General features: G+C 36.6%; 1 protein-coding gene and 1 long non-coding RNA gene across 6 annotated transcripts in view; one reads left to right on the top strand and one right to left on the bottom strand.

Annotated features, from left to right (window-relative positions):
- The window catches only part of D12 (YEATS domain containing 2 homolog D12), a 115,884-nt gene extending 104,847 nt beyond the window's left edge, over positions 1–11,037 (bottom strand). The window contains exons 1-2 of one of the 5 annotated variants that reach the window (XM_067766060.1): positions 9,959–11,037; positions 8,962–9,889 (exon numbers count right to left, since the gene is read on the bottom strand). In XM_067766060.1, coding sequence (XP_067622161.1) covers positions 8,962–9,889; positions 9,959–10,915 — 1,885 coding nt within the window. In that variant the 5' untranslated portion in view covers positions 10,916–11,037. Of the gene's footprint in view, positions 1–8,961 lie in introns of all 5 variants that reach the window. The other 4 variants (XM_067766059.1, XM_067766062.1, XM_067766061.1 and 1 more) reach the window with 4 other exon arrangements.
- The window catches only part of LOC137240126 (uncharacterized), a 225,097-nt gene extending 200,844 nt beyond the window's left edge, over positions 1–24,253 (top strand). The window contains exons 3-4 of the long non-coding RNA XR_010949604.1: positions 23,501–23,690; positions 23,763–24,253. This is a non-coding gene — a long non-coding RNA (uncharacterized lncRNA). The remainder of the gene's footprint in view (positions 1–23,500; positions 23,691–23,762) is intronic.
- The last annotated feature ends 625 nt before the right edge of the window (positions 24,254–24,878 follow it).

Genomic DNA, 24,878 nt, shown 5'->3' with positions numbered 1-24,878 from the left:
GAGCATTTGTGGCCATAAATTGAAACAGGGTATATTTGTTGTTCCCGACGCGTTTCGACGTTTACCTTACGTCTTCTTCTTTGGGGATCTATTTAATGTTAAATATATAAAATTAAATACATTAGTCAGTTTCATGTTTATTGTTAGATAATCTAATGTATAAGGTTTAATGTATTTAATTTTATATATTTAACATTAAATAGATCCCCAAAGAAGAAGACGTAAGGTAAACGTCGAAACGCGTCGGGAACAACAAATATACCCTGTTTCAATTTATGGCCACAAATGCTCATTTTAGCAAACCAATCATTTATAAATTGGCCCAAACAACATAATAAAGAATTATATTTTTATTTCTGGAAAAACAAAAAAAAAAAAACAATGGGGGCCCACCACTAGTTTCCTTATAATAACGTTATACGTGCGAGTGCATCCGCCGCTTCCCATACTACACTTCGCATGTTATGAACATTTGCTATAAGTATATATCTGAAATTTCTTACGACAAAAATAATAAAACAACAAATTTAAGAATTTTTGCGCATATTAAACATAAGAAACTCGAGTTGCTTAGTTTTGAGCTTGTTAACGAAATAATTACTTTAGAGAAATTACTTTCGAGGCTTGAATCAGAAGCCAGCAAACGAAAAATTAAGCAAATAGAATGGCCTAAAGATGGTATTTTTTTCAATAATTTTTCAATTACAAATTTAAAAGACCGCGGAAATAAAATACTAAAATACCTAGAAATTATTCTAACAGATCCAGTAGAGACTGTAACAGACAATGACAAAAAACTTAAGTTAATGACTACCTACCCACGACGACCCAATTTCAAGAGAACATTGTGGTATGAAAAAACTTTACGCGAAACTAAGAACAGAATTTTATTGGAAAAACATGACTCGTGATATAGCAAAATATGTTAAAAGTTGTAACAAAGGTCTTTTGAAGAAGGTTAAACCAAAAAAAAAAGAAAGCCGTCAAAGCTCTGTTTCAAAAAACTGAATTTTAAATCGACCTTCAGTATATATTACCAGAACGTTAGAGGTTTAAACTCAAAGTTAACCGATCTGTATTTAAAATCGTGTCACTGCAATTACAAAATTATTGCATTTACTGAAACCTGGTTGAAACCACATGTTTTTGATTCCGAAATTCTTTGTGACGAGTATCAGTCTTATAGAAATAATCGCTTAAACAGAACTGGGTGTGGTGTTTTGCTGGCTGTACATTCTTCAATACCATCCGATGAGGTTAATTTACCAGCTACAGATGGCATCGAATTTAAAGCGTTCGAATCCTGCTGGACAGAGGACGGATTTACTTAGTCGTTTGCTACATTCCTCCCTCATCTGATCAATCATTGTATATGCAGCATGTTTCACTGATAAAAACTGCTTATTCGATGATGAAGCCATGCGACTCAATGCTTGTCTTGGGCGATTTTAACTTGCCGCATCTATCATGGAACACCTATGATCATAATATTTTACCAGTCTCATCTAAGACGTGTAACAGCGACTTTTTGTATGAAATATCCGACCTTAGTCTTAATCAGATCAATATTTCTCCAAATAAGTACGGTAAATTTTTAGATGTAGCCTTTGTAGATGACTTATCGAAATTCTCTGTGAACCGATGTGAGCAAGTATCTAGGGGTACTTATAGATAATAGTTTGAGTTTCAAAGAACACGTTGCATATATAAATGGCGAAATAGCAAAGAAAGTCAACTTGCTGCGTAAATTGAGAAAAAATATTTCGAAAGCAGGAAAAACTACATTATTTAAAATGATTTTGGTGCCTCATAGAAAGTATTGTTCTACAACACTATTGATAGCAAGTAAACAAGCAATATCCAAGGTGCAAAAAAATTTTAATAAAGGTATGAGGGCAGTATTGAACAAAAGTCATACTAAACGTGTTCAAAATATGTTAAGAGATTTAGGATATTTATCTATAGAAAATGAAGTGAAAAGAGATGTACTAACTTTGTTCTATAGAGTTGAAAATGGCCTATTACCTGAATATTTAGAATCTTTAATTAGAAGAAACTCTGATGTACATCAGTACCTACTAGACAGGCAAATCACTTTCACATGGAGCCTGTACGTACAACTAAGGGCTTAAAATCGGTATTTAATAATGGAATAGCAATGTATAATGTCGTCCCAGATGAAATAAAAAATGTAAGAACAGTTAGCTTGTTAAGGGAAAAGATAGGTCTCTGGTTAGATGCTAAGGCAATGGCTAATGATTAATGTGATATAAAATAATATTTAATAAATCTATTTATTTTAGTTATAATTAACCTTAAATTTTATATACAGCTGGCTGTTAAACTTGAACTGAAAACTGCTAGTACGCCTTCATTATACAAGAAGACAATTTACCATCACAAAAATGGCAACTTGGCAGAATTATAAACTGTATTCGAGGAAAAGATTCCAAAGTTCGGTGGTCAATATTCGTACATCTAATCATTCGGCGGCCGGTTCACAAGTTGGCAGCTCTACCCGTTTGAAATATCTTTCAACGGAGCAGGGATGTTGGGTCATAGATTGGCAACCGCTGCATTTTTTTAACATATATTTTCTATATACCTCACTACTATTTAATTAATTGCCTAAGCTATTCAAGGCCAGAATAACACAAGTCATTCACCCATTTACTTGCATTGTTTACTTTGATTTGCTGACCTATTTTCGTTTGCTGCTAATGTACCATTGCATTGCATTGCACATACATACATACTCCCACTATAGTTAATCACTCATATTTGTTGTATGTACACTTGCTAATATTACATTAAACAAGGGCAAAGCATATTTATTTATTTATTTATTTATTTAAAGTCGACGCAAACACAAAGCGGTCGACTAATTATTGTAATAGACAGATATATATGTAAAATACAGAGCCATTCTTAAAATTAAAAAATTCAAAAAAGGTACATAGAAAATTTGTATGTTATAAACATTTGACATCACATTGTATAAGAAAAAATAAAATTAAAATATCAGGCTAAACATAAGAGTATAGCAGTATGTAAAGCAGCAAACGAACATTCAAAGCCAATGCAGTTATACAAATCATTGTACCGCGAGCACCAATGGCGCAGGGGACTGTTTCTAGCAAAATTTTGCCGGCATAGAGGTAAATGAAAAGGCACAAAATGCCTGGACGCCCTAGCAGGAACCGCAAAATTTAGTTGACTGATTAGGTCAGGGGAGTCAATCACACCAATGATGAGCTTGTGAATGAACATAACGCCAAGTAATACTCTACGATTCTCTAGAGATGGCAAATTAATTAGAAGAAGTCTATTCCTGTATGGTGGAAGATGAGTACTTGATTCCCAGTTGAGACCTCGTAATGCAAAAATTAAAAACCGTCTCTGGACCGACTCAATCCGATCAACATGGATTTGATAGATCGGAGACCAGACACATGAACAGTACTCGAGAATAGGACGTACCAGCGAGGTATAAAGGATCTTTGTGAAATAAGGGTCATCAAACTCTTTAGCCCAACGTTTGATAAAACCTAATACACCAGTTGCTTTGTTTATAGCGGTTAAAATATGTGTGGTAAAACATAATTTCGGATCAAAAATAACTCCTAGATCAGTAACAATAGATATCCGCTCCAAGGGGTCGCCGTTAAGTGTATAAGATGATAGGACCGGCTTCACACGGTGAAAAGTCATTTGCTTACATTTAGAGTAATTCAAAAAAAGTAAATTTGCAGTACACCAGCTTTGAAATGAGTCCAGATCGGCCTGAAGCTGATTAAAACAGAACAAGTTCGAAGGCAGATATGTGTAACAAAGTTTTACATCATCTGCATACATAAAAACTCTAGAATGTAATATAACCTTTGGTAAGTCGTTAATGAACAGGTTAAAGAGTAATGGACCCAAATGGCTACCCTGGGGCACGCCAGAAGTTACATCAAACGACTTTGAAAGATTGTTGTTAAAGAAAACTCGCTGAGTCCTATTTTCAAGATAACTTGAAATCCAACTTAATAAAGGCGCTGGAAAACCCAGAAGATCAAGTTTGGTAACTAAGAGCTCGTGATTAACAGAGTCAAATGCTTTACTAAAGTCGGTGTAAATTACATCTGTTTGTTTGCAAACTAAAAAACCATTCATAACAAAAGACGTAAATTCAAGCAAGTTGGTAGTAGTTGATCTCCGATGAACAAAACCATGTTGACAAGGTGATATTAAAGAGCTACACAAGTATTGAAGCTGGTATGTAATTATCTGCTCAAAAGTTTTAGGGATAGCTGAGAGCTTAGCTATGCCTCTGTAGTTCTCAATATTAGACCTACTACCTTTTTTATGCAAAGGTATAATAAACGATTGTTTCCAAATAGATGGGAATGATGCGGATTCCAGAGACAGTTTAAATAATTTAAAGATAGGCTTTGATAAGCTGACAGCACAGTACTTAAGTACACAACTAGGAACACCATCCGGACCCGGCGAAGATATCGGTTTCAATGCAAGAAGTTTATTAAGAACAGTATCTTTATCAATAAATGGGTTTAAAATATTATTAGAACTTTCCAAGCAATATGGGTAAAGATTAGACTGGACACATTGGGATGAATAGGTTGATTTAAAGAATTCAGCAAATAAATCAGCGATTTCGTGATCAGAATTTGCGTTTTTGCACCCATAAATAAAAGTAGATGGGAAACCAGAAATTTTCCTTTTGGAATTAACAAATCTGTAGAAACGTTTCGGATTATTAGTAAATTGGAATTTGCAACATGATAAGTAACCTTTATAACACTGCTGGTTAAGACGATGAAAATTGGAGCGCGCCACTAAATATTTAGATAAATCAATAGCTTTACCAGATCTTTTGAAACGCTTATAGAGTCTAGATTTAATATTATCAAGTCTTAATAGTTGCTTTGAGAACCAAGGTGGTTTACCCGTGGTGGTACTGGAATAACGAAGGGGGGCACAGCTTTCAAACAAAGCATCAAGAGAACTATAAAACAAGGAAGTCGCTGTTTCAACGTCTGTACACGCATAAAGACTCGACCAGTCATGGGCAGAGATCAAATTATTGAGCTCACTAAAATTCGTCTTTGAAAAACATCTCGACCGGGGTCGGGAATTGGGCTTAGAAACATCGAGCATCACAGGTTGAACAACATCCAGTACTATCTCAAGCGTAGGATGAAGAGGGTCTTCAGGAAGGGATAATGGGGGAGTTCGGGTTAGAGTAATACCCGCAGAGTCATCTGTAAAAACTAACTAAGATTTTCCTTTTGGAATTTAAAACATTATTATTTGGAGAAGAGATGTATCTAGCAGGCTGTTTAAAAACTCGTGCTGAGTAGTGGGAGTCATGAAATTTGAGTCGATGGTATTGATCCAATTTACTGATGATAAATTGAAATCACCAAGAACTACTAGGCGGTCTTTGTCTCGCAATTGCGAGTACAAACTGCAAATAACAGTGCTATGACATGTATAAACGTGTATATCCGATCGTGGCGGTATATACGAGCAGCAGATAAACAAACTAAAATTGTGCAAGGCAAGCTTTACTGCTATAAATTCAATGTCATTTGTGGTGTCCAATAGCAGCAACTCAGATGGAAGCGTCGAGTCAACAGCAATAAGGACACCACCTGCTCTAGATTCACGATCACGCCGATAAACTACATATTTACGTGAAAAGAGTTCAGAGTTAAAATTGTCAGCTTTTAACCAGGTTTCAGTAATAGCTATAACTTGAGAAGTAAAAATAGAACTATTCAGATAAAAGGTACTTAATTTCGATCTTAGGCCACGAACATTTTGGTACGTGATGGTTATTTTTCACTGTTTCCGCAGGGATTTTTGAGTTTTTTGAAGCTCCTGCGGCGTTAGGTTTTTTTGTAAACAAATGCACAACTGAATGTTCCGGCCAGAATGTATATTCAAGAACTCTATCAAAATAAGCGTCTGGCACTGATATTTTAAATGATGAAATATCCCTATCATATCTAAAATTAAATTTATAAACGCCTATTTTAATAGGTTGTGAAAGGTCTAGCTTATCTTCTATATACTTAATAATATCATTTTCCATAAGCGAAGAATGAAGACGAGATACAAAAATTGTCCTGCGAGGCGGCACGGCAGTCACCTGCCTCGGTTGCGCATTGTCAACATTTGGCAAACGCACAGCGGCGGAGGTAGAATCACCACCAGTGTAGGTGGAGCTGGAAGCAGCATTGTCATTATTAATGGTTGTTATATCATTAACAGCAGTAATTTGAACTTGAGCCAAGGGTGTAGGTTTAGCATTCGTGTTTACCTTATCAGCGGCTATGTGTTCAGCAGCAGCGTGGGCATGTGCAGTTTTTGTAGCTTTATTGGTAACGTCTTTAGCATTAAGGTTAACAGAAATGTTATTAGCAGTCGAAGGCTTAACATTGGTATTTACAGCATAAGAGGTACTTGAGGTGTCGACGGCATCATTATTAGTCTGTGGGACGACAGTATGTACTTTAGCGGCGGCGGTGAAATTGTTTGAATTAGCGGCGCCAGAATTTTCAACAGTAGGCAGCCTGGCGTCACTGCAGACAGCGGACGGTGACAAAACAATTGACGAAAACGAAGGTGGGATAGGCACAGAGAGGGGTGTAGGTGTGAGCATAGCCGATGCATTATCAGCTATATGTAGCTGTGAACCTTCTAGAGGAGTGTTTAGAGGGGGACCCGTACACTGCGAATGCGAGCCAGAAGGCACCGGCGAGAAAGTGCATAGATCCATTGCATATGTAACCATAGCATCGTTGTTGTGTTTTGGGGCAAAGTACACGAACTCACTGCAGCTTTGAGCGCACCGATTTCGGCAGCCAACACACCAATGCTATCACGATTGTTCTTATTGTTTTTATTCTTATTTTTAGCACTGCGCTTATTTGAACTTGCTTTTTCCTTCGCTTTGTTTTTGTTGCTGCTTTTTTCATCCTCCATGTTAACAGCTTGGTTACAACAAATTAAGTTTTTTATGCCATCTATTTGGGTAGACAAATCCCTGAATTTTACTTCAAAAGCAGTCATTATGGCTTCTAGCCCCAGTTTTTGAGAGGCTAGGACGGAGTCCTAGCAAGCATAAGAATGCTGCGATCCCACTTTTTGCTAATTGCTTTTCTGTAACATATGTATGTTGAGATGTATGAATTATACAAATAGCGTTAAGCATATATTAGAGACAACCACCTTTTAAGAAGGTTGAATATCTTAATATATAAAAATCACGTGTCATATGTTTGGCGCAAATGGACTCCTAAACTACTGAACCGATTTTGAATTTGTTTTGCACCCCGTGTGTGGTTAGATCTAACTGAAAGATATGATAGGTTATATCTCAGTTTATAGTCGCAATATTTTTTTATTGCAATTTCTTATATGTTTATACGTAATAATAAAATGTTACGTATACGCACCGGCACTCACATTTTCAGGAGTGAGGATTGGTTGGTGTTTAATTAAACAACGTGCTTATCAATAAAAAATATTATAGCGAATGATATCAAGTATAGCACATCACCAAGCCCGCCGAGAGGTACTATGACATTTTTTTTAATTCAGGAGAGTCTTTAGTTGTTTCATGTGCAATTTTTAAGCCGAATTTCAAAAGCAACGAAAATCTGCATTTCGTTTTAATATTATAGTGAAGTGTAATAATAAATAAATTAAATTAAGAAACAAAAATCTATATATAAAAAGAAAGGCTAAAATGTGTGTTAGTTGGTCGCCGGTGTTTGAAGAGATGCGTCGGTCGATTATGTTCAAACTTTCACACAAGTTGCGTAAACCTCACGTGGTGGTTACTACATAGGTTTGGTTGCGATCGACGTACAGGGTCTGGAGATATAGGCCGAAACGTGGATCCGAGTACGCTTAGAATGTGTTTATAGAATATGGATAAAAAATGAAAGCTGTTGATGAGTACTTTAGTAGAGGGTAATTTTCATACCCCTGGGTGACTAGGGTCTCGAGATATAGGCCAAAACGTGGGCCGGTGAATTCCTCGACAGTGTTTATACAATATTGATATCTAATGAAAGCTGTTGATGAGTACTTTAGTATAGACTAATATATTATCCAGAGACGGACTGGGACTGGGATTAGGACTAGGACTGGGACTGAGACTCGGAGTGGGACTGGGACTGGAATAAAATACATACCACCCTCTGGGACAGGCAATAAGGGATGCAGAAGAATGAGAAGGAATTGAGAGAATGAGACGAAGATGGATATTGATGAAGCGAAAAAGACGGAGGGAGGAGTGAATAAAAAGATTAGAAAAAGTGAACAGGGGGGACGGCAGAGTCAGACGGAAAAAGCTTATTAAAATGTATGCAGATAGGCCAAAAATAGGGCAGGACAACGTCTGCCGGGTCTTCTATTATACCATAGAATATTATTGTTACAAGTTTACTCGGTCCTATCAATTTTATAGTCGCTGCTATAATTAGTGGTTTTTTTCGCTTTTGGAAACTTGAGCGGTCACAAAAAACGCTTTGTGATCCTACATCCGGGTAACTCTTTAATTTAGCTCACAACTGCTAAAACTCTGCCAAAAATATCGGGAGAAGTGCGAAACGCGCTTTGGACCACGAATCCGAAAGAGAAAATTTTAAATTGTATATCTTTGGTTGTACCCGCCCACAAAAGAAACTGTGGGTAAAAGTGTTTTGCGCGGATATAGTTTTGGCCTTTGTAGGAACCACCCCGGGTAATTTTTTATAAGCACGGGCAAAGGCCGCCATTGCAAAAAGGTGTTCTGCGTAAAAATTCTATGGATCCCACCCCCGGGTTCGGCACCGCACCCGATATTTTTGGACACGTATTAACGGTCGACCGCTTTTCTAGACCTTCTGGGATGTGAATTTAATTATTTATTTATTTATTAGTTTTTTTTTGTTTACTTACTCTTTATGCGTCCGACATGAGCCCCGGTAAGGATATGGGTATGACCCTCATGCTCCTGTATTATTTTCATTTTACACTCTCCATCTCTCAATTGACCAAGTTTTTCATCTCGATTATTGTTATGGGATGCGGTTGAAAGTCTCATCAGAAATGGAGAAGTGAAGTGCATAAAATTACTATCGTATTGCGCATCATTGATTCTTTCCCTTTTCAAAGTTATTTCGCCTTTTTCTAAAATTGTGTTTGAAAAATTTGAGGGCATTCGAGATATATTATAACTTAATTCACTTTTAAAATTTTGTGTACGTGGTTTATGTATAGAAACATAGTTTTCCTGCTCACTATTAAAGTTGGTGCCCGAAAGTAATGTTTTGGTATTAATATCAGTGATGCGATTCCATGGCAGGGACAGAGATTTCTTATACAATTTTTTTCCGTTTTTTGAATTACTTTCAAGTTGATCTTGTGTTTGCAATAACAAAAAAGCTGCATTTAAATGTTTAGTGATACCCCAGTTACAGGATTTGTGAGCTTTCGAGAGCTCGATTGTCTTTGTGTTTGTTTTTTCAGATGGTATTTCGTAATAGTTATACAAAAGCTCGTTCATATTATCTTCCAACACATCATCACCACTTGGTATCATGCAATGCTTGTTTAATGCGTTCGAACTTTTCTTTTCATCACTAATACCACTGACTGATTTAATATTGCTTGGTTTAAATGAATTGATAGAAAACAAATTCTGATCAATGGGAGCGTGGGTTCTAAGAAATATTTCCATTAGTGTTTCAGCACCTAGAGTGTGCATACCACTTAACTTACGATCCAAAACCAAATTATGTGTAATTTGAACAGGTTTTTGTTTAAAATGCTCATGAAAATATAGTTCAATTCTTATTGGGAACTCACCCCAGCCCCTGCGGGTAATCTGAAAAGGTGGAGTTGAAATATCAACTACGTCATTCGGTCGGTATGACGGATGTATGTTAAAACGTACTTTTTTGATAACAGACTCAAGGCAGCTGTCTAAGTTCCTTGATTTTACATATACAAGCCATTTATGTGTCATAATATCATCTGCAGATGTTTTTTTTTTTGTGCCAGCAAGGTTCTCCTTTCTAATATACGTAGAAGTGTTGCCTATAACAATCATATGCTTTGATTTGTTACTTAGGCGAGATATGTTTAATACTTTTGATAACCTCTCTAGCCTGTTTTTTTTCACAGTGTTCGGAATAGTGCCATGTTTTCCTAACTGAAAAACTGTCGGATCATCGTTATAAAGTTGCGCCTTTCCACCAACGTATGGGGCTAATTGGTTACTTTTCGGCTTCGATTGATTTATTACAAAACCTGGCTCCCGAATTACATGTTTTAAACGTCTTTCTTCACGCTTCTGTTTTGGAGACCATGTACATATTGTACTAAGAGCATTATGAGCCGGTACACGTACAGATAGTGATTTACCAATTATTTTGGACGGTTTCTTTGCTGTTTTTCCAACTAAATATTTAATGGCCGGGTGCATTCCCTTTTGATGTCCATGCAACTCTTCCTCATATGGTGTTGCTTTTCCTCTCACTGTAAAAGCATCACTCTCAGAAATTAATAGTTCTTGTTCGCGGTAATGGTTTTGTACTATTCTGAATCGTAAGCGATCAAGTAAGATGCGAACACGATCTAATCTTTTATGTAAATTTTCTAGCTGCTCTTGTTTGATTACCATTTCCCTTTGAAATACAATTGCAATTGTGGTCGTAATACTTTCATAATCAGAAGCTTTATATATATGATCAATACAAGGTATTTTTGTGTAATCAGGATCATAGTATTCGTCATGCTGCTTCTGTTTGTATTGCGTTGCAAAAGCAGGAAGCATATTGAAGTTTCGTTTTGGTTTTGTTTCGGGAATCGAATCTTCCAATTCCAATTGGTGGCAAGAATGCCTAAGCATTTATCACATGCTGAAGGTAAAAACTGTAGCACAAGATTTTTTCCCTTTTATTATAGTCAAGGTATATTTGCCAATTCCTTAAAACACCAGGTGAAATCAACGTTGACGATTTATATAAGGAATTGCAAACATCATTTGTATAATATAAAATTGATAATCATATATTTACCTAATGTAATTAAAAAAAATTGAACTCTTATAGAGATGGAACAATATTAGCAAAAAGAAAGCAGGTATCGATACTCTGAAGGTAACCCTGCAAATTGTTGGATTACGTGTTCCATTTTCTTCATGTTGGAGTAATCTAACAATACTCCTGTGACATGTGTTTGCGGGCCATCATCAGCCGATCATTGCTCGTTTTTTAACGACCATGATCACGACACGATGACGATCGAACAGATTTGCCAAAATTTAAATATTTCATACAAATAACTGATAATAAAATTTTACTATGGCAACTCTGATAAAAATGCAACCGCGCACCGGTTTTATGTATACATCCTATAGTATATAGATATATTAGTTTCTTTATTCACGCAAATGATAAATAACATAAGAATATTCGTAGTAAAAAATATAAAAGTTGTATTGCCCCTCTTCATTTACTTTCATTTTAAATTAAATTCACTCCGATAATTCTTCCCGACACAATTCCTCTTTAGTACTTTGACATGTGATCCTCTGCGGGTGCGCCATGGAGTACAACAGTGAAAGTACTTTGGAAAGTACTCTCGTATGTACTCTATGGAATACTAACAAACAAAGCGAGATTGGGATCACCTACTCCTCTCCTAGTACATCACAATGTTAATTGGAGCCCATTTTTTGTATGAATACAGATTAGTTTTGGAATACTCCTATACTCCCAAAGGATTATTCCTTACATTATTTATAGAGTAATCGCGTTTTTTGAAGGGAAGGCCACATTAGTCTACCCCATTCAGCACGCACAAAACAACTACCAAATTGTGCTTCCACGATCATTGTGAATGATAACTAAGTGTGATATCTTCTGCATAGACGTCAAAATTCCAAAGTGAGTGGATCACCTGAGGGTTGGATTTTATATAAGGTGCCACAATTTTCAATTTGTTGATTTGTAGGGGTAGAGGGGGTCCTAAAAATCACCAAAATGGAATCCGCAGCGGGAAAATTTTAGAATAGCACCCCCGAGTTCGGGGTAAAACTTGGTATCAAATGAAAGAGGGAGTTGTCCCGATCACAAATATATATATTTTAAAGTGCGCAAACTTATAATTTAAAAGTTATTTGTTGTTAAAGTTTGCGAATTTAGCAAATTTCTATAGCATTTTAAATTACAATTAGCACATCTTTCAAAACCTTAATCCATATACATACCTATATAAATTGGCAACGCTAAACTTATATTGCATTTTTGTATATTTCAAATTTCATTTTTGCATTGTTTTTACTTATTATAAATGTTTTTATTAAATCAATCGCGCTTTTGTAGCAACATGTACATTTATATATATATATATATTATTGATGACATTACAAAGCTGTGCTGCCACATAAACAAAAAAAAAAACCAATATAAATATTACCTTACCACCTTTCAGTTAATAAAGAAGAAGGAAAATATATATTTTTACTACTCATTTTGAAAAGTTGAAACACCTTTCCGCGTAGGCGGCCTTCGGCCGCGCTTATAAAAAATAACCCTGGGCTACGCCATGCCAAGTCCGGGAGTGTGGTGTAACCGTGGCTACCGCCACGGTGATGTCCTTCCGCATAGTACACTTCGAACACCATGGATCAAGTCAATGGTAAACGTCGTGGTGACGACCTTAATAACGAGGTTGATAGCGCCAAAAAGGTGCAACGGATCAGCGGCTTCTCTCCTAGTTTAATGCAAAGCATGGATCAGCGATTTGCTAAGTTCAACGATCTGATTGCTAAGCAAATTTTGGACTCGGAAAAAAGGCTCATCGAATTCGTATGCAAAAAACTAGAAGACAAATTTGTGGTGCTGAAGAAAGAGGTCAGTGAGCTTAATGCAAGAGTTACTCAGCTGGAGAATGTGTTCGAGCGCGTTGGTTATCTCGAAGAGGAAGTAAAAAAACTCAAAAACAATGCGTCAAAGCAAGAGAGCCATATTGCCGCAAGTGAAGTCCGTGTACACGGAATTCCCTTTAAGGAAGGAGAAAACTTAGCAAGTGTCTTTCATCACCTCTGTTCCACTCTTAGATTGCAACCAATACCTATAATGAGCATTTTTCGGCTACGGAAAATAGACAACAGCGTGACAGATCTGGCCGTAATAATCAAATTTCAGTCGCCGACAGACAGAAACAAATTGCTAAAAAGTATAGGCACCTTTAGGCGCCAAAACAATCCAAACATCAAAGGTCTGCAATTAGTTCATGTGGGCATAAATTCAAATGCTCCGATTTATGTAAATGCTTCGCTGTCTAGGCAAAACTATGCGATCTTCAAGGCAGCGATCCGTCTAAAGAAGAAAAGGAAGGTGGTGGCGGTTTTTTCTAAGAAGGGTCTGGTACATATCAGACGAACAGCCAACGCCAGCCCTGAAGCAATACATAGCTTGGATTTTCTAGAGCGTCTTGAGAATACCGGCGAAGAAAGCGCGAGTTCCTTTCGAGTTGATGATGCGCCAACGAATAATGATCAATAAATTAATTTCTATGTATGGTATATTACTTAAGCTCTTGAGTCTGTTCGTTTCTGTCTTTATCTCTCCCTATCATACTTGTAAACCATCACTTATGTTGTCTTTATTGTTACGCATCGCAGAGCATTCTTTATATCCCATATATAGTGATGGTCCTAGACTATAGGTTGTCTAGTTCCAAAGACTGCTTACATACACTGTTGCGCGTATTCAACAAACGTACTAAAGGGCTCAAAGTCATCCATCTTAATGCGCAAAGCCTATATAAAAAGCTGGATGAATTGAGATTCATATCTGAGGGTTCTGATATAGATGTTATATGTATTTCCGAAACCTGGTTTTCTTCATGTCACAAAAATGATTTGGTGCAACTAAATGGATATCAACTGTTCAGGGCTGATAGACGTGGTCATGGTGGTGGTGTTGCTATATATGTTAAAAGTAGTTTATCCTGTAAACTTTGCTGCAGTGCTAGTCCAAGTGATCTTGTCGAATATGTGTTCGTAGACGTGTTCTCTGTAAATAATGAAAGGCTTCTTATCGGCTGTGCATACAGACCTAATCGTGGAGTTGACTTCTCTGGCTTTATTGAATTTCTCGAGCCTCTACTTATAAGCTATGATAATATAATCATCGCTGGGGATTTCAACTCCAACCTTCTCGTCGACTCAACTCTAAAGCTAAGTATGGAGTCTCTTGGACTTTTTCCCACCAATTTAACTTCACCTACACACTTTACTGACTCAAATTCTTCTTTGCTGGATTTATTTTTTGTGAATGATCCCCTGAAATTGCTCCACTACGATCAATTGTCGGCATCTTGCTTTTCAAAACACGATCTAATATTTCTTAGTTACAACTTCCAAACGTCACACATACAATGTTCCTTTACATATCGTGATTTTAGAAGCATAGATTACAGTTCCCTTAATGCAGCGGTGGAGTCGGTTGAGTGGAGCTTGATTCGTACACTGACATCGGTCGATGATCAGGCATCATTCCTACAGAACCATATCATTAGGCTTTTCGACAACTATGTGCCAGTGAAACTCAAAGCTGCTACACACAATAATACCCCTTGGTTTAGTGCCAATCTAAAACACTTAATTCACCAGCGTAACCTTGCTTACTCACGATGGAAAAGATACAAAACCCTGGAGGCTCACAACTGCTTCAAAACAGCTAGGATCGCTGCAAACAAAGCCATTAGGTCAGCTAAGCAGAAATTTTATAATAACAAGTTTAGTGCTGCTTTGAGTTCGAAGGAAACCTGGAAGTCGATTAAACATATTGGTATCGGAAAATCCAAATGTGATATTTCTGTCCTCCCTGATGTAGACATTAATGAGATAAATATAAATTTTGTAAATCTGCCAATCTCAACTGACAATATATGTGCTGATAATCATTGTATTCGCGCTAATGTTGATTTTGGTCCTGTTGAGTTTGCTAGTGTCGATGAGTGTGATGTCGTTCAAGCCATTCTTTCGGTAAAGTCTAATGCTATGGGGTTCGATGGTATATGTCCGAAATTTTTAAAAATAATTCTTCCTAAAATCCTTCCTCACTTAACCTACTTGGTTAACTCTGTGCTGACGTCCTGTGTATTTCCCAAATGTTGGAAAGTTGCTAAGGTAATCCCAATCCCCAAGCAAAACAAGGAGTATAGGCCTATAGCTATTCTGCCTTTCCTTTCCAAGGTCGTCGAACGAATTTTCCACTGCTAGGTAAATACTTATGTGCAGAATAATAACCTTCTCACAGATTCCCAGTCTGGATTTAGGTCAAATCGTAGCTGTAAAACGGCGCTCCTATCGGTGATAGAGGATATTCGAGAACAAGTTGACAAAAATTTTACTGCTTCCCTGACTCTTCTCGACCATTCAAAAGCGTTTGACTCGGTCGACCACACCGTTCTCTGCAAGAAGCTGGACAACCTATTTAATTTCTCCAACTGTGCAACAGCCCTAATCAGATCGTATTTGGCCGACCGAACTCAGGCAGTAAGTGTTGGTAGCAGAAAGTCTGACTTCGTCAGTGTTTTAAGAGGAGTCCCACAAGGCTCAATCCTTGGTCCCCTGTTATTTGTTTTGTATATAAACGATTTGCCTGGTGTTCTCAAGTATTGTAATATTCACATTTATGCTGACGACGTACAATTGTATATGTGCTGTCCTAGTGATCGTACCAGTTCATGTATTAATAACTTAAATTACGATTTGTGTCAAATTGGTACGTGGGCTTCTATGAACGGCTTATGTCTTAACCCTAAGAAGTCGAAATGTATAGTCATTCATAGAAGGTCACTAGATAAAAGTGGAATGGAAAATTTAATTTTAGACAACACTATTATAGAATACGTTGACACGGCAAAAAATCTAGGTATAATTTTTAACAAAACCCTGACATGGAAAGATCACATCTTCCGCACAGTGGGAAAAGTGTATGGGATGCTTCGTACACTCTGGCTTACACAATATTTTACTCCGTTACATATTCGTCTACTAATAGCAAAAGCGTACTTAATACCTACGCTCCTTTATGGTTGTGAGGTTTACTCCAATTGTGACTATGTATGTAAGAGGAAACTTAATGTTGTGTATAACAACATTGCTAGATACGTCTATGGGTTGAAAAGACTTGACCACGTCTCTCAGCATGCTTACAGGTTGCTAAACATTTCTTTCGATAACCTTATTAAACTTAAAACGCTCACTACGCTACATAAATTAATATATATGAAGGAACCTGACTATCTGTATCGGAGGCTAAATTTTCTCCAGTCGTCTAGATCTGTTCTCCTTACCCACTTCAGACATCGTATGCTAATATCTGATCGCCAGTTCTTCATTAATTCCATACGTCTTTGGAACTCGCTCCCTTCTAGACTTAGGCTTATAAGCAATGCTCTGCTCTTCAATAAAGAATTAACAAGTTTCTATAATAACCTAGACAATTAAAATACTGATTCCTTCTAAGCAAATGTACTCTATCATTCCTTTATTTATCTATTTACTATTTATTAAATATATTATTTATTATAACCTTTTCTTAGCCATAGTCATTAGCTTTAAGTTTCAAGATTAGATTGTTCCTATTTTATGCCTTTTACCGACTAGCACTGTAAAATAATTTTTGTCAAATTGTTGTGCTGGGATGAATTGCCTAATAAATACAAATACAAAATACAAAAAGTTAAAGATATATATACATCAGATGAAAGGTATTTCTATAGGTTATTTTTCGCTTTTTTTTTAATTTGAAATCCATCCACTAGTTTCGGAGATATTTTGATTTGAAAAGTTCATAATTTCGCCTTTTGACATGGTGTTACCCCCAAACCTTTCATTTGCACCAAAAAAGAAATATACCGTTGGAATTAGCATAAAAACTCTACAAAGTCCGATTTTTTATTTTTTTGACAAATGTATGTATTCTGCACTTAAGCCCAAAATACATTGATAGGGTATGTTTGTTTGTATTTATGTCGACGTGCCACCACCTTATAATGTTGCATCATAAAAAGATATTGTTGCGGAGCTGGCAATACTATTCACCACCTTCATATGTTTTCGTTTGTTTAATTGAAACAACGAAAAAAGCGATAATAGTACCGAAGGGTTTTCCGCGAATAACTTTTAAAGGAGATACAAAATATAGTTTCTGCTTTCGGATTCTGAATCTAGACGAAAATACGCGTCTTTTGATACCGCTATCGACATGTGCGACCCGAATTTTAAGTGCAGGACTTAAGTTGAAATTTTACTAAATTTGGAAATTAAAAAGCTTATATGTCATAAGCTAAGAGTTTCCTAGAGTTGCGGATGATAATTCTGTGATTTTTAGGACCCCCGCCACCCCTCGAAAAAAAGTTGCAAAATCGTTGCACCTTATTCAAAATATTCCCCTCACCTGATTTGTAATTGCCTATCGCTGTCTCATTCTGTATCTCTTTCTATCACCCGCTGAAGATAGGCGCCGCCATATTGAACACCCTTTTAAACGCTAAAAAGTAGCCATATTGAACATCCTGTCAGGCAGTTGACATATAAGATATCACACTTAGTCATCATTCACAATGTCCACGATTTCAGAATTGCTTCGTTCTTCGCATCTACGTCACAGTTGACTTTTTGCTCGAGTGTAAGAAAGAGAGAAAGAATAAGAGCTAAAGGAAAAATACGTATTAATTACCAATAAAAACAGCTGATCTTTTGTTTACATGCGCACCGCGCAATCTTCTGTGTGTGATTTGTGTTCAGCACTGCACTTCACTGAAAAAAATTTTGTTGTATGCTTCGCATCTAGCGTCAGCAGCAATGCGCAACGCGGCACAGAGCGTCAAATTTTATAAACTAGGAAAAAAGGCACGTAGGGAATGGTCGCGCAATGCTGCTGTCTTTGCCTTAAGGCGCGTAGGGGAGAGTCGCGCAGTGCTGCTGTCTCTGCAAGACATTTTGGGATTATATAAAATCTAAGAAACTATGCTCGAGTATGCCATCAACGGTTTTTTACGACACGGAACATGCGTCAACACTTGCTGAAGCAGCTAAATTCTTTGCAAATTTCAGGGTAACTCTTTACTTTAGCTCACAATAGTTAACACTCGACCAAAAATATCGGGAGAAGTGTCGTGCTTTGTACCACGAATCCGAAAGAGGAAATTGAAAATTTTATATCTTTCCAGAGATATTTGCAAGCAAAGTCTAAAAATTTCATGCGGTTATACTACACCCGGACTTGGCATGGCGTAGCCCAGGGTTATTTTTTATAAGCGCGGCCGAAGTCCGCCTATGCAGAATTAAAATTAAAATGTCCACCAAAAAAGAGTTTTTCAAATTTTTGGAAAATAAAGACTAGAAAAGTTAAAGATATATATACATCGGATGAAAGGTATTTCTATAGGTTATTTTTCGATTTTTTTAAATTTGAAATCCATCCACTAGTTTCGGAGATATTTTGATTTGAAAAGTTCATAATTTCGCCTTTTGACATGGAATTACCCCCAAACCTTTCATTTGCACCAAAAAAAAATATACCGTTAGAATCAGCATAAAAATCTCTACAAATTCAGCTTTTTATTTTTTGACAAATGTATGTATTCTGCACTTAAGCCCAAAATACATTGATAGGGTATGTTTGTTTGTATTTACGTCGACGTGCCACCACTTTATAATGTTGCATCATAAAAAGATATTCAGACCAATTCTAAATATTCTCGCGGAATTTTGTTCTCGCGGATTTTTTTATTCCCGCGGAAAAATTCCTCCAATTCTTTTCTCCTAGGGAGAAGAAAAATTGGGGAATAGGAATTTCGAATTTTCGAAGTCAGCTGTTTTGTCAATTGAAATTTCGTTTCGCATTTCTTATTTTGTTTAAAAAATTGAAAAGTTTAATTATTGTTGCGAATTTGTTTGAAATTAAGAAATAAGGTATAAACAATGCACAGTATTTATAGCATTTCATGTGGTATTCACTGAAATGAGTAATGAATTGGTGCCACAGCAACATCAACAGCGGAACATAAGAAGAAGACGGCTGCATAACACAAATCTGCCAGAGTTGCCTGCTTTCATTCAGCAAAGCAATTTTCTGGCGTCCAAGTTGAGTTGAATTCGTCCTTCGTCATATGCCAAAATCTATTTAAGCCTTATTAAAAAATCCTTGCGCAATTTCTGGATGGCTGCATCAAATATGTATACCAAGAGCTCTACCGTTGCTTATGATATACTTTTCGACTTAAAATAAAGAATATTGTGGTTGTAGTTGTTGTTGTATTAACAGTGAGAATATTGTGGTAGAATGTAAATACATATTTTAGCACAAATTTGTACAAATAAGTGTTCTTTCTTAAAATAACCAATTTCCTTTAACTATTTTGATGCATTCCCTTTAATTTAACTAGTGAAAAAACTCCTATGAAATGGCAGAGAAATCTCCCTCTCCCTCACATTCATAATACCTACTTTTCTCCCATAACCGGTTTCCTCTTTTTCGAACATTGTTCAGAATAGGAGGAAAGGGAGAAGTGAAAAAACTCTCAAGGAATTTTTATTTAGAATACGAGGAATGGGAGAAGGGAAAAAACTCGCACGGAATTTTCGTTTAGAATTGGGTTGATTGTTGCGGAGCTGGCAACACTATTCACCACCTTCATATGTTTTCGTTTGTTTAATTGCAACAACGAAAAAAGCGACAATAGTGCCGAAGGGTTTTCCGCGAATAACTTTTAAATGAGATAAAAAAATATAGTTTCTGCTGTCGGATTCTGAATCTTGATGCAAATACGCGTCTTTTGATAACGCTATCGACATGTGCGACCCGAATTTTAAGTGCAGGACTTAAGTTGAAATTTTACTAAATTTGGAAATTAAAAAGCTTATATTTCATAAGCTAAGAGTTTCCTAGAGTTGCGGATGATAATTTTGTGATTTTTAGGACCCCCGCCACCCCTCGAAAAAAAAATTGAAAATCGTGGCACCTTATTCAAAATATTCCCCTCACCTGATTTGTAATTGCCTATCGATGTCTCATTCTGTATCTCTTTCTATCACCCGCTGAAGATAGGCGCCGCCTTATTGAACACCCTGTCAAACGCTAAAAGTAGCCATATTGAACAGTTGACAGAAAAGATATCACACTTATTCATCATTCACAATGTCCGCGATTTCAGAATTGCTTCGTTATGCGCATCTACATCACAGTTGACTTTTTGCCCGAATGAAAGAAAGAGAGAAAAAACAAGAGCTAAAGGAAAAAGACGTATGAGTTACCAATAAAAAACAGCTGATCTTTTGTTTACATGCGCAACGCGCAATCTTCTGTGCGTGATTTGTGTTCAGCACTGCACTTCACTGAAAAACATTTTGTTTGCATGTATGCTTCGCATCTAGCGTCAGCAGCACTGCGCAACGCGGCACAGAGCGTAAAATTTTATAAACTAAGAAAAAAAGGCACGTAGGGTATGGTCGCGCAATGCTGCTGTCTCTGCCTTAAGGCGCGTAGGGTAGTGTCGCGCAGTGCTTCTGTCGCTGCAAGACATTTTGGGATTATGTAAAATCTAAAAAATATGCTCGAGTATGCCATCAACAGTTTTTTACGACACCAAGCATGCGTCAACACTTGCTGAAGCAGCTAAATTCTTTGCAAATTTCAGGGTAACTCTTTACTTTAGCTCACAATAGTTAACACACGTCCAAAAATATCGGGAGAAGTGTCGCGCTTTGTACCAAGAATCCGAAAGAGGAAATTGAAAATTTTATATCTTGCCAGAGATATTTGCAAGCAAAGTCTAAAAATTCCATGTGGTTGTTGTAATTTTGATGATTTTGTTGTAAACACCCACAAAGGGCATCGTTACGTATACAATTTAAAAACTGTATCAATCTGTTTTTATTCTTGGACCCTAAAACCATACATTGCCTTGCTACCATATGACTATCTCAAAATTGAACTGATTGGCTTTATTTTTTTTCAATGTAATAGTCATTTAAAAACATGTTCAACGCGCATCGCCATAAGGCAACCTCAGGTTGAATGAATTGTATTTGTATTTGTATTTTATTAAATTTTTCCTAACACAACAATTTGCCAAATTATTTTATAGTGCTATTCAGAACAGTGACAGAGAAAAAAAGCGAAAATTCAAAAATATTTTAATAACTTAGATAAATAATAGATAATTTGTAAACTAAGACATAATGGTTACAATAAATTTTATGGAGCTTAGCCTAGGGACGCAAAACATAAATAAGAATAAAGGGGGCCTTGATATTGTAGTACAGTAATAATTATTAGGTTCCATCCTTAGAGAATATAGTTGACAAGAAAAACGGATAGAAGATCAGTAAAGAGAGTCAGTTGAAGAAGGAGAGGTGAGGCAATTATAAGACCAGGTTAATTCTTTTTTGAAATGCAGTGCATTACTTGCTTGTCTAATTCTGGCTGGAAGGGAGTTCCAAAGACGGATCGAAGTAACGAAGAATTGTGGTCCAGAAATTAGCATACGGTGTTTAACATGGGCAAGAACCATTTCCCTCGTAGAATGAAGAAATTGAAGCCTTCAATATAGGTAATAAGGCTCCTTCGTATAGATTATCTTATGTAAGGTAATAAGTGTTCTAACCTTTAAAAGGTTGTCAAAAGAAATGTCTAGCAACTTTGCAGAATAACAGGAAACGTGATCAAGTTTATTCAGCCCGTAAACGTATCTAGAAATGTTATTGTGGGCAACATCCCTACAAGACGGAGGTAACTACCCTACAAGAATACTGACTATCATATGACTATCATCTGATTGTCAGCAATGTCAACCTAACGATCAGTGCATCATACAAACTTTCTATCACAAACTTAAGGGGACTTGCGCAAATGTGATGTAAACAACTGTGTACGTGTGAGTTTTTGTCTCCTTCTTATACACCAACATGGCATACTGATTAAGTATATAGCCGTACTGCTCACTCTCATTCATTTTCCTGGATCAGTGCTGACACTCTAACTATCAAAAAGTGTCGTAAATGATAGTTTACTGTAGATATCAGGTTTGGCTATTATACTATCATAAATGACCATTGTTATATTCCGCCAAAAATGAAACAATGTTTTTTGCTTTTTATTTACTTTATTTCATTACGTTTTTAATGTTGTACGTGATAAAAGCATACGTGTTTCTTATTTGTTTATAATAAATAGTTTTATAAGAATTCGAGTTCAGAATGTTCAATTTAAATTCAGAAAATAACAAAACAACAGAAGAGCGCTTTCCTCATGCGGAAACACTTTTAAAAATTAATCACCACTTACCACTATTATTTTTCGCGTATCAATTTTTTGAGTGCGCCCCACACATTCCGACAGCTTTTGGTATTTTTTAATATTATTTTCGATTTTTTTTCTTTTAGCATGGATCTTTGAAATGCTCTCTTTTTCATTTTTTAAACTTATTTTTTATATGGTTTTCGTCGGTTGAAAATGGCGGAGTTTAAAAAATAACAAAACAACCGTGATAATCATTTGATTGGCATATGACAGTCAGTAGTGACAACATGATTAAATCGGATATACTGTTCTCGCATACACAAAATTCCGTTGAGAATTATGTATCTGTCTCACATGCATAATGGTATCTGGTGTATGTTCTTTTGTTCTGTACCAGGTGTCCGAAGCTTTCCCAGTTTGAGTCCTTTTTCATGATTATAGGTTGTCGTTGGGTACGTGCGGACATGCGTGAGCGAACAAAGGAACATACATAAAATTGAGTATCAATGTTTACGTCATCGCAGGATCAGCATTGTCAATTACAAGTGTGAGTGTATTAGTAATACTATCAGCGTTTCTTGTAGGGTAGTTCACCCACACATTCAAAGCTTTTTTCGCTCTCCACTAACACATCGACGTTTCTTGCTGTCATCGAAATGACAGCGCCATCTTAATACAACAATTTATTAATTATTCCGGGAAACATTTTAAAACGATGAAAAACTATAATTGTGGTAATTAAACTAAAAAAGTGCTTGTGCTACGGGCTTTTAGGTGTGACGTATGTTAGCTGTTTAGGCACTTCTAAATTAACCCGGCGCATTAACTAGAGGCAGCCAAGTCCTCTTGCCACCAATTGGAATTGGAAGATTCGATTTCCAAATCCAAAAAAGGTAACGTTTTCAAGACAGTGCACAACCTAAACAAAGGTGGTATCAAAAGACGCGTGTCGAGATCCGTTTTTAGAATCTGAAAGTTGTATACAATCGACGGGATGGCCTAGAAGGTGGTCATACTAAATCGCTCCCGGAGAGTGTCCTTATCGCTACAACCAAAGCAACATTATTTACTCTCTGCTTTTCATTCATACGTATGTGTATTTTTAAATAATAAAAAAAATGTTATATTATTCTAATATATATCATCTCTGCCGGGGTGCGATTCAGCTCAGGATATGCCAAAACGACAAGAAACCTACAATTAAATGCAGATTCACGTGTCATTTGCCAAGGATTTACCGGTAAACAAGGTATTTTCCACAACCAACATGCTTTGGAATACGGTACAAAATTGGTTGGATGTATTTTCCCAAAAAAGGGTGGAACTACGCATCTTGGTTTGCCAGTATTTGCTTCGGTAATTTATATTGATTTGTATTGATTAAAAATTGCAATAGTAGATAATGTAATGTGAATTAAAATTGAATAGGTAGCCGAAGCAAAAAATGCAACTGATCCGCATGCAACTGTTGTTTATGTGCCGCCACCGCGAGCTGCTGCTGCTATCATAGCAGTATTACAAGCACGACATTTCTTTGATTGGTTGCATAATCGAAATTGTGCCCTAACATGATATGGTTCGCGTTAAGCACGCTATGTTAAAGCAAAATAAATATCGTCTAGTCAGGCCTGATTGTCCAGGATCATCGCACCAGAAAGGGTAAGTAAATTGCCTACCATATTAAATATATAAACAACATGTATGAATTTGTTAGTGATAATTTGTCATGCTTTTGTTGATAATCAACTGAAGAAGGCAAATACCAAAGAGTTCGAAGTTCATGTAAATACCAATTGATTTCTTTAAATAGCGTTTGGAGAACAAAACCCATATGTATGTATGCATACAACTGCATAGAAAGGGAGGGATTAATTAATTATGATCAGTAGATTTATAGGATTTTTATTATTTTCCCTGCGTCGCCGTTGTCATTACATTGCGTTAAGAGAGGACATCAACATCCTACCCACAACCAGTTATAATTTTAGTATATTTTGCTCTTTTCATTACTGATTCAAAACGTGGGAAGTTATATATGTAGCATTCCATGGAGAATGGTAAATTTTAACAGACTTTCGTATTGTGGTCATTATTAATATTCAATCCCTAGAATGTTCAATGTAGTCATATCAATAGGTCCGGAGGTGGTCGGGTTAGTACCTGAATGGTGCTTGTTACCGGAACGTAGATAATTTATTGAGGATTGCACAGTGACTTGCACATCTCCTTCACAGCACCTCATTGTAGCCGACTTTGATGAACCCTAGCAGAGTTCTTGGCTTGAGGGATTAAATGGTGGAATGCACTGGCCATGGTGAGCCCATAAACTTAGCCCTACGTTTTAAGATTGCTTCGTATTCTTGGAGGATATGGTTCACCGTCTGCTGATCGATCACAAAATCGGCATGTGTTATTCGATAGTATGCCCACTTTCTGCATACGGCTGCTCAGTCTATAATGCCCTGTAAGAATAGCTCTTGGGGTTCTTCGGTTATCTTTCGATAGGTCTATTATTGCCCTGTAGCGACTTGTGCTATAACTTCC

The sequence above is a fragment of the Eurosta solidaginis genome, chromosome 2, assembly GCF_040869045.1.
Source record: "Eurosta solidaginis isolate ZX-2024a chromosome 2, ASM4086904v1, whole genome shotgun sequence".
Lineage (NCBI taxonomy): Eukaryota > Metazoa > Arthropoda > Insecta > Diptera > Tephritidae > Eurosta > Eurosta solidaginis.
The sequence above is the reverse complement of the archived record's forward strand: the minus strand, read 5'-3'. Positions and strand labels throughout refer to the sequence as shown.